Raw genomic sequence first — 14,650 nt, forward strand, 5'->3', positions numbered from 1 at the left:
ACTCTCAAAAACCAACTTGGCCCTTAAATTAACCCTATATTAACCTGCTAAGCAAAAGCAAAGAAAATGTCCTGTTGGCACTTTAATTGCTTCATCTGCTTGTTATTGTTACCAATGAATACTACAGCCAGTTCTGTGCAGAGGGGACAGACACACAGACACACTATATCCCTCCCTATACAAGTCCATGTCCTGCTGATGGACAATGTAGAAGGGGCCATAGAACTGCCTGCAAGAGAGATTCAGATGATTTCAGTGGAAGGGGAGAGTTACCATTTAATAAATGATGCCCTTGGGCACAGTGAAGGGTAAAGAAGGCCAACTGCATAAAGGAAAGGGTTAAAGGCTGTCTCCCCAGCTCTGAGACTGATGCCCTCCTGCACCCCTGTGGGCTTAAACTGCAGCTTCAGCTTTGCAATGTGTTGTTCTGGGGTTGCTGGGAGGGTAAATGAGCTCGGATTGAGATCTGGACAAGTCTCTCCGATACACGAAGCGATCTGATTCTCCCAACCTCTGCTATTTTGCAAGGGAAGGAGGAGACGAGTCTGCGCATGCGCGCCCTCTGCTGGTACCCAAGGATTCTGTTTAGGTGAGAGCGAGGGGAAGAGTCAGTGACGCGCCTGCTGCATCTCCAGCATCACATGACATCATCCTCTTCATTACATCACTCTCTTCCCTGGACTGTCTCCTCCTCTGCCCTCGGCTCTCCAGCACTCTCTCTCTCTGCTGCCCACAGAACTCTGCACTCTCTGTGCCAGGGATCTACAGCACTCTCTCTGCCCATCCAATTCTGCACTCTCTTCTCCTGTGCCAGCCAGGGATCTACAGCACTCTCTCTGCCCATCTAATTCTGCCCTCTCTTCTCCTGTGCCAGGGATCAGCACTCTCTCTGCCCATCCAATTCTGCCCTCTCTTCTCCTGTGCGAGGGATTTACAGCACTCTGTTTCTTCATGTACCCAAGGTGCACTGCTGTCTGTCCTTGTATATGAGGGCTCTGTCTCTGTTCAGGAATCAGTCTCTCCCCCTGTACCCATAGTCCCCCACTCGTGCCCAGTTCACATTTGTAATACAGGGGTCTTTCATTTCTCTATTGTGCCAGTGGAGCTTTATAGACAGCCATCCTGTTGCCCAGTTGCCTCCCAGCACGGCCCACTGTAAGTCCAGTAGCAGCACTGATACAGCACAGACCCAATTTAACAGCCCAGCTGACACCCCACAGCACACTGGCCCTGTCTCTACTAGCCAACCCCTGCAGCCACTTGCCCCTCAGAAGCCCAGAGCATGGCAGAGAGTGAAGCCGAGACCCCCAGCACCCCCTGTGAATTTGAGAGCAAATACTTTGAATACAATGGGATCCGTCTGCCTCCCTTTTGCAGAGGGAAAATGGAGGAAATATCGGATTTCCCTGTCCGGGAACATGATATCTGGATCGTCACGTACCCCAAATCAGGTAACATATATCCTTATATCAGCACTGGGGGGCTGTGTCTGGAAGCTGCGGATACAAATACATGAGGCAGTGTATTTACATTGTCTCTTTGTGGCATTAATGGTTTTTATGGAACTGTGGGGGGGGGGGAATTGATTGTATAATCAGGAAGTGATGCTCCCCCAGACAATGACATCATACTGGGGAGGGGGGGGGAGAATGATCTCAGCTTTGAACATTAGCCCTTCCTGTAACCGTCGACTTCAATGACTCTTTGCTCTGCCATTGACATTTATATAGTGCATAAATTAACCCCTATTGTAAAATATAAGGATATTATAAGTCACAGAGGAGTTTCATGACCATATATAAGTATGAGGCCGAGTGCTTTTATACAGGTCATGGAACTGCAAGGTGACTTCTAATATCCTCATATTTTCCAACAAGGGGTAATTTATTTATTATAATACACAATTTCTAGTGATTCATGTGACAAAAATGACATCACTACTCACCATTCATAACTGATGACATCACTAGTCGCCGTTTATAAGGATATCATTTACAAGATATTCATGACTTCTGTGTATTATAGCTGTATAAATCCATTTGCATCTATTTCTGTGCCAGTAGCCTTGGGCATGTGCCTGTATTTCTCTATAAGGGCCGTGCTGCAGTAATGGGCTCAGTGGAACCACAAGATTATGGCACAAATTAATGGTTTCCTTCAGTGTCGGACTGGCCCAGACTCCCTCTCCCAACAGTTTTTACCCCCAAAAAAATGTCCCAGTCCGACCCTGCTTTCCTTTACTTTCTAGATTATAGACTTGGGGGGGGGGGGGGAGAGAAAGGCTGTCTGGGCCCCTTAACAGTATTGGTTACTATATAGGGGACTTTTGATGAGTAGTTGAGTTGCCTTGAAAATGGTCTCATGTGACAAATTTACTTGGGCTTAACTTTATATTCTTTGTGTTTTTTATTTATTTCACTGCCTGGTTGCTAGGGTCCAAATTGACCCTAGCAACCCAGCAGAGGTTTGTATGGAGGAGCAGAAGATGAATAAGGGAGGATTATCAGCCCACTGTACTATAACTATAATTATCCACAGGCCAACAATCAGATCTCAGTAGGGATGGAAGGCACAAAACCATATGTCCTCCCATTTAATGTTTCATTCCAGTGTTATATCATAAAGCCAAAATATAGCAGCGTAATGTCTGTAAGGGCCTGTGCTCAGCAACATTGGGTGTCATTATGGGCATAGTGAGTGGCCATTGTGGAGGGTCTTTGGCTCCACTACTGTACTGGGCAGCGGCTATGAACACACCACCAGCCCCCCCTCAAAAAAGAGATGGTTCTGGTGAACCCCCCAGGGTAGGGGATACATTATCCCTTATAATACATGAGTGATACTCAGAGTTCCCTGTATAACTCAGCCTGCAGCCTTGTGCCTTTATATGGTCACAGAACAACCCCTCAGTGACTTCTAATATCCTTATCATTTACAGTAGGGGGTACATTATCCCTTATAATACATGAGTGATACTCAGAGTTCCCTGTATAACTCAGCCTGCAGCCTTGTGTCTTTATATGGTCACAGAACAACCCCTCAGTGACTTCCAATATCCTTATCATATACAGTAGGGGGTACATAATCCCTTATATGAGTGATACTGTCATAATGATCACAAAACCCCTCAGTGGGTCAGTTCTGTCCATAAATAACCTTTCCATCATTCTTGGTTATTATTTTGGCATCTCCGTGACGCACTTAGACATCTCTTCCTACAGAACAGAAAGGAAAATCAATGGGGTGATTAATGTTCAGCCGTTCCTTTGCCGGTAACAAAAAGCAGTGGAAGCTTTCGGCCAAATACCCATCGATACAAATTCAAAGCCAAAGGACCTGTTTGGGACGTATTTGCTAGTGGAACAGGGCTGTAACCACAGAGGAATCAGACCCTGTAGCTGTGGGGGGGGGAAGCATTTGGGCTTCTGGTACCAACAGAATTGCCGCTACCTCTGGATTCCTGGCAAAGCTGCTGAGATTCCAGACCTTTATAAGATTAAATGAGAGATAATTTAATGTTCTGAGGAAGAATCATGCCTTTGTCCAATTAGCTGCCCTGGGCCAGAATTCAATTACAGGGTTATGGGCCTTTTTTCACTGGGATTTATTCACTGACTGTTAATTCAAGCATTGACATCTTTTCTTGCCCTTATAATATAGTCTTTGTGCACTCCTGTTATTTATACACACAAGGACATTCCAGCCTGAGACTCTACAACTTGCACTTCAATAGCAGCTGAACGGCCACAGGCTGGACAATACTGATACAAAGTGCCAAAGGGATCATCTTGCCATGTTGTCCTCATATTGCCCTACTGTCTCCATCTTGTCCTACGGTCTCCATCTTGCCCTACTGCCTCCATCTTGCCCTACTGCCTCCAACTTGTCCTACTGTCTCCATCTTGCCCTACTGTCTCCATCTTGCCCTACTGTCTCCATCTTGTCCTACTGTCTTCATCTTGTCCTACTGTCTCCATCTTACCCTCCTGTCTCCAACTTGTCCTACTGTCTCCATCTTGCCCTACTGTCTCCATCTTGCCCTACTGTCTCCGTCTTGTCCTACTGTCTCCATCTTGCCCTACTGTCTCCATCTTGTCCTACTGTCTCCATCTTGCCCTCCTGTCTTTAACTTGCCCTTCTGTCTCCATCTTGCCCAACTGTCTCCATCTTGTCCTACTGTCTCTATCTTGCCCTCCTGTCTCCAACTTGCCCTACTGTCTCCATCTTGCCCTACTGTCTCCATCTTGCCCTGCTGCATTCATTTCATGCTGTTACCATCTTGCCCTACTGTTGTCATCTACTTCTACTCTCTTCATCTTGCCCTATTGTCTCCATCTTGCCCTACTGTCTCTATCTTGTCCTAGGCTCTCCATTTTGTCCTACGCTCTCCATCTTGTCCTACACTCTCTATTTTGCCCTACGTTCCCAATCTTTCCCTAAGTTCCCCATCTTGCTCTACGTTCCTCATCTTGCCCTACGGTCTTCTTCTTGTCCTATTGTCTCCATCTTGTCCTATGTTCTCCATCTTGCCCTACCGTCTTAACTTGCCCTACGTTCTCCATCTTGTCCTACTGTCTCCATCTTGCCCTACTGGCTCCATCTTGTCCTATTGCCATTGTTATCTGTATCTCCCTCTATCAATCGCTATTTTGCCATACTCTCATCATCTTGTCCTTCTCTAACAATTTGCCCTATCATCAGAGCCACCATCATGAGGTAAAGACAAAAAACGGTTCTTGATCCAGTCCAAGCAGGAGATGTGGACTGCCATGAAGGGGGTTTGGGAGCATTAGGGCTAAGATTAGGTTGATCAGGGGCATCACCTGGCTGATGTCAACCCTATAAGCAGCAGTGTGAAATGTGTGTTTTTCATCCTGTTCAGCACCTCCAAAGCTTGTATGAAAAAATGAAATGGACATCAATTAAATCACTCATATAGAATGAAATTTGTCCCACCCAAATGGCACTCACACCTACATGAAAGGTGTTGGAGGGGGGCAGAGACAAAAAGCTAATTTAAGACCACACTGCCAGCCACTGCCAAATTCCCAGCATGCTTTACAGTGCACCATGGAACTGTCTTGCAGGTACCAGTTTGCTGCAGGAGGTGGTGTATCTGGTGAGCCAGGGAGCTGACCCTGATGAAATTGGACTTATGAATATTGATGAACAGCTTCCCGTTCTGGAGTATCCTCAGCCGGGTCTCGAGATCATTAAGGTACTTTATAATGAAATCCGTCCAAGTATAATGTTGCAAATATCTCATTTATGGATCATCTATTTATTGTACGTCATGTGAAGTTTCAACTTCCTTCCTGTGAGATAACAGCGGCACTGTCATGCTTTATGGCTGGGACTGTGCATACCTTTTAAAAAAAGGGCAATGGTCCTACAAGTAGCAATTCCACTATATAGTAACACTGTGAATTTGTTGTAGGAACTGACATCTCCTCGGCTTATCAAGAGTCACCTGCCCTACCGATTTCTTCCTTCAGATTTGCACAATGGTAAATCCAAGGTAAGTGGGTGCTGTTTGCTGCCAGTATTCTTACCCCTCGGTTTTACCTACATTGCAGGGAAGCAGCGCCCCCTTTTCCATTATTTCCATAGAAATTCTAGAGATTATGCTCAGCGTTAATTCAAAGTTGAAATTCAATATGAAATTTGAATTCAATTTTGAATACTGAAAATTGAAGCCCAAAGTCCAAAAAGTTAAAAACACAGGGGCCCCAAGTTCATTGAGTTCTCCTTAAAAAAGGCAGGAGTCCTTTACCCTCAACCCTCTGGCCAAAAACACTGTGAGGGCAAGGTTCTTCAGACACAAATCTAGGGAACGTTCCTTTACATACAATCCCAAGGAAGGCCCCCTGCTACCCCTAGATCTTCAGATTCTAAAAGAGTGAGGCTTCATTTTTGGTGTCCTGTGTTTTTATGGCATATATACTTTAGAATTTTGTAGCGGAAGGCTTATGCCGTTTTGTTCTTTATTTGAAGGTTATATACATGGCTCGCAACCCTAAAGATCTGGTAGTGTCATACTATCAGTTCCACCGCTCTTTAAGGACCATGAGCTACAGAGGCACATTCCAGGAATTCTGCAGGAGGTTTATGAATGACAAGTGTAAGACTTCACCTTTTGAGTTGGGTTTGGGAATGGAGGTTCTGTAGAACGTTCTGACTTATACACAAGAGTGACAATGCTTTAATACTCCAGTAGTGCTTGAACCAATCACATGCTACGCCAGGAAGGATGACACCAAGCTGAAGGACTTATGGAACTTACGGACAATTCAGCCCACTGGTAGATCTCTTGGCGTCATTGGGTACTAGGGATGTCGCGGACTGTTCGCCTGCGAACTAATTCACGCGAACATCGACTGTTCGCGTCCGCCGAATGTTCGCGAACGTCGCGCGACGTTCGCCAAATTTGGGTTCGCCTTAGCTGGCGCTTATTTTTGACCTCTCACCCCAGACCAGCAGATACATGGCAGCCAATCAGGAAGCTCTCCCTCCTGGACCACCCCCACACCTCCTGGACCACTCCCCTTCCATATATAAACTGAAGCCCTGCAGCGTTTTTTAATTCTGCCTGTGTGTGCTTGGAAGAGCTAGTGTAGGGAGAGAGCTGGTTAGTGATTTGAGGAACAGTTGATAGTAACTTTGCTGGCTAGTAATCTACTTGTACTGCTCTGTATTGTAGGGACAGAACTCTGCAGGGATTTGAGGGACATTTTAGGTTAGGTAGCTTTGCTGGCTAGTAATCTACCTTCTACTGCAGTGCTCTGTATGTAGCTGCTGTGGGCAGCTGTCCTGCTGCTGATCTCTCATCTGCTGACTGCTGCCTGTAACCCAATAGTCCTTGTAAGGACTGCTTTTATTTTCTTTTTTGTTTTTTTACTTTGCTACTATAAGAGCCCAGTGCTATTAGTCTAGCTGTGTTGGGGAGTGGGACTGGTGTGCTGCTCCTCCTAGTAGTTCACCACTACCAGCACCAACCAGAGTCAAAATTGTTACAAAGTATCTTATTTGCACCTGTTAGCTGTTCTGAGCTCTTTGCCAAAAGCTAATTAAGTTAGCTGTTCAGTTCAGAGAAAAGAGGGACTTTCCAGTACAAAAGAGGGACAGGGGGTTGAGTGGTCAAAAGAGGGACAGTTGGGAGGTATGCAAGTGCCACCTAGCTGTGTGAGCTTTTTCACATTCTGTCTAAATAACAATAATAATTCTGTGTCCGTAAACATCACCTGAGTGATACAGCAGCAATAATATATTGTAATATATAATATCCGTATCCACTACTGTATACGTTGCCCTTGCAGGCATTGTTTGCCCAGTCTTTAACCAAGTGCCACCTCGCTGTGTGAGCTTTTTCACATTCCGTGTCCAGAAACATCACCTGAGTGATGTAGTGTGATTTCTGCCCTTTACAGCACAAAACGCAGCACTGTGTCAACAATGTATTTTTCAGATACATTTTTGCCCTTGATCCCCCTCTGGCATGCCACTGTCCAGGTTGTTGCACCCTTTAAACAACTTTAAAATCATTTTTCTGGCCAGAAATGTCTTTTCTAGCTTTTAAAATTCGCCTTCCAATTGAAGTCTATGGGGTTCGCGACGTTCGCGAACCGTTCGCATTTTTGACGCAAGTTCGCGAATATGTTCGCGAACATTTTTTCCGCCGTTCGCTACATCCCTATTGGGTACTAGTCCAATCATAGCCAAGAAACCCAAACCATATAGGCAACTCTGAAGCCATGCTTCAGACCCATGGCCCCATGTCCTATATAAGGAACTTCTTGCTGCAATGCTATGGTGCTCCCAGGGCCTTGGTTCATGCACCCCTGGAATTTACGCCATTTGAGTAGATGGTTGTCATCCAGCAACACCTGAACTACTGAAGTTATAGGGGGCCCAGTACTGACTGAAAGCAGTTTCAATATGTGTTATATATATAATATATCTGGGGTTTCTTTCACTTCGGCAGTGGGGTACGGTTCGTGGTTTGATCATGTGCAAGAGTTTTGGGATCATCGCCTGGATTCCAACGTGCTGTTCCTGAAGTACGAAGACCTGCACAAGGTAACTCACACCCTGTTCTCCTGCACCCTAGTTATTATTAAATCACCAGGGTGTATGTGTAGGATATGGTATCTCCTCTGTCACCCCAGTAATGCAAAATATGTCTCCTTCCTTCTAGGACCTAGGGACAATGGTGGAGCAGCTTGTCAGGTTCCTGGGGGTGTCGTACGATAAATCCCAGTTGGAGTCGACAATCGAGCACTGCCATCTTCTCATTGACCAGTGCTGCAACGCTGAGGCCCTGCCCATAGGCAGAGGTACATTCCTAAAAGTGGTGACATCTATAGGTGACAATTAATGCCATTTGATTGCAGATTCTAATAGTTTTCACCCATATCATGTGTTCCATTTGGCTTGGGTTTGACTGCGTCTTGGTCCCATCATTCAGGGTTCCAGAAGGTGTGGAGAAGTTTTGATGCCCAAGTCATTCCCCTGTATGTAGAACTTTGCCTAATAATAAAGAGGCTCATTAAGTACATTTCGAATACCCCTCCTGGTGCTACTCCTTCCCTACCCGCAGTGCACCCTACTATAACCAGGCAGTGCCACACACTTTCGTTTGAGTTATTTTCATTTCATTGTTCATTTGTTGTTTATTTTTTCAGTTCTGTCTTTGCTTTATTTTTTTTTAGCTCATTCTTTGTATTCATACTGAAGATCTGAGAGCAGGCAGTTAGCTTGTAATACTATGTTAGAAGAACACGGCAGGTGGCAGGTAGGTATTGTGACCTTGGCACTTGATACCAATGTTATTAAAGGGGAAAGTTGCCCCTCCCTTTACTGCTGTAACTGCCCCTATACTTCTGGGAAGGTTCCCACTAGATGGTGGAACATTGCTGCTGGGCGTTGCTTCCATTCAGCCACAAAAGCTTTAGTGAGGTTGGGCACTGATGTTGAGGCTCACAGTCGGGGTTCCAGTACATCCCACAGTTGGGTTGAGGTCAAGGCTCTGTGCAGTCTGGTTCTTCTCATCTCAGAAAACCCATTCTATAGGGACCTGGCTATGTGCATGAGGTCATTATTGTGCTGAAACAGGAAAGGACCCCACAAACTGTTCCATAAAGCAATGTGGTTGAACCCTGTAGCCTTAAGCCCCAGCCCATTAATCCCCCATTAATCCTCCTCCTCCACCAAACTCTACTATTGGCACCATGCATTTAGGCAGGTACTGTTCTCCTGGCATCTGCCCAACCCAGACTTTACCATCAGACTGCCAGTGGATCCTACTATAGCAGTGATCCCCAACCAGTGGCTTTTCAGAAGAGGTTGCCCTCCAACCCCTTGTTGCTTCCCGTAACCTCAAAGAAGGTGCTTATTTTAGATGCATGTTTTAATTGCATAATGACCATGTGCACAGCTAAACAGAGCCTCCTGTAGGCTGTCAGTCTACATAGGGGCTGCCAAATAGCCAATCACAGCCATTATTTGGAATCCCCTGGGACTTTTTTTCATGCTGCTCCCCAACTTTATATTTGAATGTGGCTCATGGGTAAAGAAGGTTGGTGACCCCTGTTCTATAGGATCCACTGCTCCAGAGTCCAGGGTGCCCCTTACACCATTCCAGCACAGGCTCGGCATTGCACATGGTGATATTAGGTTAATTTGCCTCTGACCCCCCAGAGAAAAAAACCCAACGCCCCCGACACGGTTTTTCGGATTCCATTAGGGACTCAGCAGTGAATGTTCCACCTGAAGACATGGCCTATGAGTGTCTGGATACTTTTGCCCATTTAGCGTATCAAAAATAAGCTGGAATGCAAATATCTTGTTTCTATATTTCGGCAGGGCGAGTCGGCCTGTGGAAGGACATTTTCACCGTATCGATGAATGAAAAATTTGACCAGGTGTACAAGCAGCGGATGGGGAAATCGGACCTAACATTTGAATTCAGCTTATAGAATAATAAAATGCATGCATATATATATTAATATACTGAGTAAAGGATCTGTTTATACCTTCTGCACAATAGGAAATAGTCTGTGTTGTATCAGCTCCAGAGACCGGTTCCAGGAAACTGCTGTATTCACATATATATTCGATGTTAACTCCTGCAGTGCCTGAGCAATTTAGAACCTGCTGGGCCGCCTGGCGCTGATTTATTCCAATATTGCACATTTTCCGGAGAGGCCTGCAAGCACATAAGTCAATCAGATGACAAGAACATGATTTGTTGCTATAAATTCACTGTAAATGGCTTGAGACCCAATCTGATTGCACGCTTTTACTTGGGGTGATGTTCTCTATGTTATTTTTTTTAGCGCTTTTCAATTTCGACTGAAAGAATCTTTGATATTCATTGGGGGGTGGAAGTTGGGTAACAGCGGGGTGGCTGGTTGCTGCATTTAGATCTCAGGGCTTTGCGGTCTTACTGGTTTGTTTGGTCTTTGTCATGTTTGAAATAAAAAAAATATATATATACAATCTTATATACCAATATATTCAGTGTGAATGAAGAAATGTGTTTAAACAGTGGAATAGAATATTAGGGGTGGATTCTTAACGGTCTCAGATGCAGACTGTGCTAAATGTAATATGTGTCCTATAAAGCTGAGAAAGGCCTGCAGGGAGTTGCCCTTTTATTTAAAGGGAAATCAATATAAAGCAAAGTGATATTACCTCTGCCACTAGAGGGCGAGCTTGTGCCACCAGCTAAGTACAGACCTATCTCAGGTTTGGCCATGGGAAAGAGAGCAGCCCATGTACAGTGCCAGGGTATGTATATAGGAATCAATAAGCTGGGGTACATGAGGGGTACTGCATGAATAAATGCATTATCAAACCATATGATTTCAAGGACGCCTGGCTTCGTGGTATAAAGGAGACCAAAAAGGGCGAAATTTAAATATTTTGAGCTTTGTTTTTTTTCTTGCCTGTTCCAAATGTGGCACCAGCAACTGCTATTAGAATGCATTAGAGGAATTGATCTGAAGGCTGAGTCTTCCGAAGAATGACTCCCATGTGTGGAGCCCATATGATATTCAAAACCCCATTTATATTGACTTTCTGAGTGCAAAATAAAACATTAGAATACGTTTCTTTTTTTACTTTAAAATATTACTGCGTAAGGTCTGAGACATAGACCACAGACACTGCATTTTTTGTTTATTTTAGGGAATTCATGTGTGGTTCACGATCTGATACTCCTTGGCTTTGAGCAAATTCTTATTTTCAAGACATGGGAGCCGTTTGTTAATGGACAACATAGGGAAATACAGCTAGAATCTCAGCTGCTATTAAGCAGGACAGGATTGCTGCTTACAATGGGGATCAGATAGGATCTGTGCAGCCACTGGGACAGAATGTTCTGTTATACAGATAGCTAGAATCTCAGCTGCCATAAAGCAGGACAGGACTGTTGCTTACAATGGGGATCAGATAGGATCTGTGCAGCCACTGGGACAGAATGTTCTGTTATACAGATAGCTAGAATCTCAGCTGCCATAAAGCAGGACAGGACTGTTGCTTACAATGGGGATCAGATAGGATCTGTGCAGCCACTGGGACAGAATGTTCTGTTATACAGATAGCTAGAATCTCAGCTGCCATAAAGCAGGACAGGACTGCTGCTTACAATGGGGATCAGATAGGATCTGTGCAGCCACTGGGACAGAATGTTCTGTTATACAGATAGCTAGAATCTCAGCTGCCATAAAGCAGGACAGGACTGCTGCTTACAATGGGATCAGATAGGATCTGTGCAGCCACTGGGACAGAATGTTCTGTTATACAGATAGCTAGAATCTCAGCTGCCATAAAGCAGGACAGGACTGCTGCTTACAATGGGGATCAGATAGGATCTGTGCAGCCACTGGGACAGAATGTTCTGTTATACAGATAGCTAGAATCTCAGCTGCCATAAAGCAGGACAGGACTGCTGCTTACAATGGGGATCAGATAGGATCTGTGCAGCCACTGGGACAGAATGTTCTGTTATACAGATAGCTAGAATCTCAGCTGCCATAAAGCAGGACAGGACTGCTGCTTCCAATGGGGATCAGATAGGATCTGTGCAGCCACTGGGACAGAATGTTCTGTTATACAGATAGCTAGAATCTCAGCTGCCATAAAGCAGGACAGGACTGCTGCTTACAATGGGGATCAGATAGGATCTGTGCAGCCACTGGGACAGAATGTTCTGTTATACAGATAGCTAGAATCTCAGCTGCCATAAAGCAGGACAGGACTGCTGCTTACAATGGGGATCAGATAGGATCTGTGCAGCCACTGGGACAGAATGTTCTGTTATACAGATAGCTAGAATCTCAGCTGCCATAAAGCAGGACAGGACTGCTGCTTACAATGGGGATCAGATAGGATCTGTGCAGCCACTGGGACAGAATGTTCTGTTATACAGATAGCTAGAATCTCAGCTGCCATAAAGCAGGACAGGACTGCTGCTTACAATGGGGATCAGATAGGATCTGTGCAGCCACTGGGACAGAATGTTCTGTTATACAGATAGCTAGAATCTCAGCTGCCATAAAGCAGGACAGGACTGCTGCTTACAATGGGGATCAGATAGGATCTGTAGGAGTGGTATAGAATGTTCTGTTATACAGATTGAATCCATCAGGGTTTCCAGGCTGGTGGTTTTCCAGTCAATTTGTGCTACTAATTTGAAGCCCAGGCGGGTTTTGAAAGTACAAACAAGCCAAGGTACAGATTTGGGCTACTTTTTGGGCCTTTGGCTGGTTTGTACTTTGTATGTGCGAAGCCTGCGCCTCCCAGTGCATGTTGGGTGATGTAGTTTTTGTGCCACAAGTTGAATGTAAGACTACAATACCCAGCATGCACTGGGACTGACTTGTGTAGAAGAAGTTCCCAGATTTTGGCCTCAGTACCTCAGTCTCCCTCACTCTGAATCATTCTCACGTTTTCCGTTGACTTTCCTCAATTTCAGACAATTTTGGGGCAAAAATCTGCCGGAAACCCAAAAAGGTTGAGCGGTTTTACCAATATTTAGTGAAGTTGTAAATGGATTAGGCCTTATGGGCCCCACGTCTCTCTCATTTTGCTTCATGGGAACATAAAAAAGACGCACGTTTATATATAATTTGTGTAAGTGTTGGACTATTTGTCGCCTCACACAGTGACTTATTGTTGGGCTGATGATGAAGCGCCTCTTGGCTGGTGTTGGGTTTGTGACAACTCAGGAGGTCACTGAGGGAATGAGGTAAAGAGTCAGTAAATAAAGGTGAGTGAGTAGAAGTGACAGCGCTGGACATACAGACACTCAGTCTCACACTCCCGCCCAGTCAGTCAGAGTGAGTGGAACAAAACGAATCTCCTCCTCACAAGGAACACGGACGCTTTAGCCAATCGCTTTAAGCCCAGCAGGCCATGTGATCTGGCGAGCCAATCAGCTCCCTGGCTTGTTACTAAGACGACGGCGTCTGTGGAACTAGTTGGTAGCGGGACACGGAGGTGAGTGGGAGCGGAGGAAGGTGAGTCCCGGGACAGGTATCAGTACAGGCCCGTGTGTCTGGGCTCAGCTTGTGTTCTGTCTCGGGTGAGGGTTGGATGGTGGGAGGAGTAGGGGTCCCTTTTACTTTCTCTACAGTCTCATTCCTCCCAGTCCCACCGTATTCTCTTATTTACCCCTCCCCCCTTCTACTCCCCAATAACCCACTGACCCCCCCTCATTCTTCTACTGCACCAGCCCCACTGTCTCCTCCCCCCAAACCTACTGACCCCCCTCTACTTACTGACCCCCCTCTATTTACTCCTCTCTCACCCCAATAACTCTCTCCTGTCACTTCCTTATTTATTGTCCCCGCCCATTGTCTTCTGTTACTCCTCCCCCTTATTAACCCTGTCACTCTCACATCCTGATCCCCTTCTGTCTGTCTGTCTGTCTCTATCAAATATCTCTCTCTCTCTCTCTCTCTCTCTCTCTATCTCTCTATCTCTCTATTTCTCTCTCTCTCTCTGTCTGTCATTCATATGTCTATCTGTCTGTCTTTCTATCTATCTGTATCTATCTATGTACAGTGTTACTTTTACACTTCTCACCATCAGATACACAACAGACACCTGTCAGTATAACTCTCTCCTGTTACATTATTAGGAGAAGGGCTCAATCTCCCAGACTTGTGCACTGATCAGTGATACTTGTGTTGTTTTATACCAACATACATCCCTGCACTGCTGCTTCTGACTCCTGATACAACTTCCCAATATCCATTCATTCCTCATTCTCACTGGGTTTATAGTTCTGTGTAACTGTCATTGTGTCAGTCCCTTTCTCTTCTCTGCACTGCTGCTTCTGACTCCTGATACAACTTCCCAATATCCATTCATTCCTCATTCTCACTGGGTTTATAGTTCTGTGTAACTGTCATTGTGTCTGTCCCTTTCTCTGCACTGCTGCTTCTGACTCCTGATACAACTTCCCAATATCCATTCATTCCTCATTCTCACTGGGTTTATAGTTCTGTGTAACTGTCATTGTGTCTGTCCCTTTCTCTGCACTGCTGCTTCTGACTCCTGATACAACTTCCCAATATCCATTCATTCCTCATTCTCACTGGGTTTATAGTTCTGTGTAACTGTCATTGTGTCTGTCCCTTTCTCT

General features: G+C 45.3%; 2 protein-coding genes across 4 annotated transcripts in view; both read left to right on the top strand.

Moving 5' to 3' along the window:
- Nucleotides 1-708: 708 nt before the first annotated feature.
- Nucleotides 709-10,004, top strand: sult4a1.S (sulfotransferase family 4A member 1 S homeolog; the record flags this gene model as incomplete). The annotated part of the gene is given in 7 exon segments (NM_001095938.1): nucleotides 709-1,451; nucleotides 5,088-5,218; nucleotides 5,438-5,518; nucleotides 5,995-6,121; nucleotides 7,982-8,076; nucleotides 8,195-8,333; nucleotides 9,862-10,004. Coding segments are annotated over 7 exon segments (855 nt in total). The 3' UTR covers nucleotides 9,975-10,004.
- Nucleotides 10,005-12,899: 2,895 nt separating this feature from the next.
- Nucleotides 12,900-14,650, top strand: part of LOC108712533 (EF-hand calcium-binding domain-containing protein 6) — a 62,105-nt gene continuing 60,354 nt past the window's right edge. Inside the window, exon 1 of one of the 3 annotated variants that reach the window (XM_041587855.1) lies at nucleotides 12,900-13,270. The gene's annotated coding sequence lies outside the window, so the exon portion shown is untranslated. The other 2 variants (XM_018254753.2, XM_018254755.2) reach the window with 2 other exon arrangements.

This window comes from Xenopus laevis, chromosome 3S (genome assembly GCF_017654675.1).
Source record: "Xenopus laevis strain J_2021 chromosome 3S, Xenopus_laevis_v10.1, whole genome shotgun sequence".
In the NCBI taxonomy this organism is placed as follows: domain Eukaryota; kingdom Metazoa; phylum Chordata; class Amphibia; order Anura; family Pipidae; genus Xenopus; species Xenopus laevis.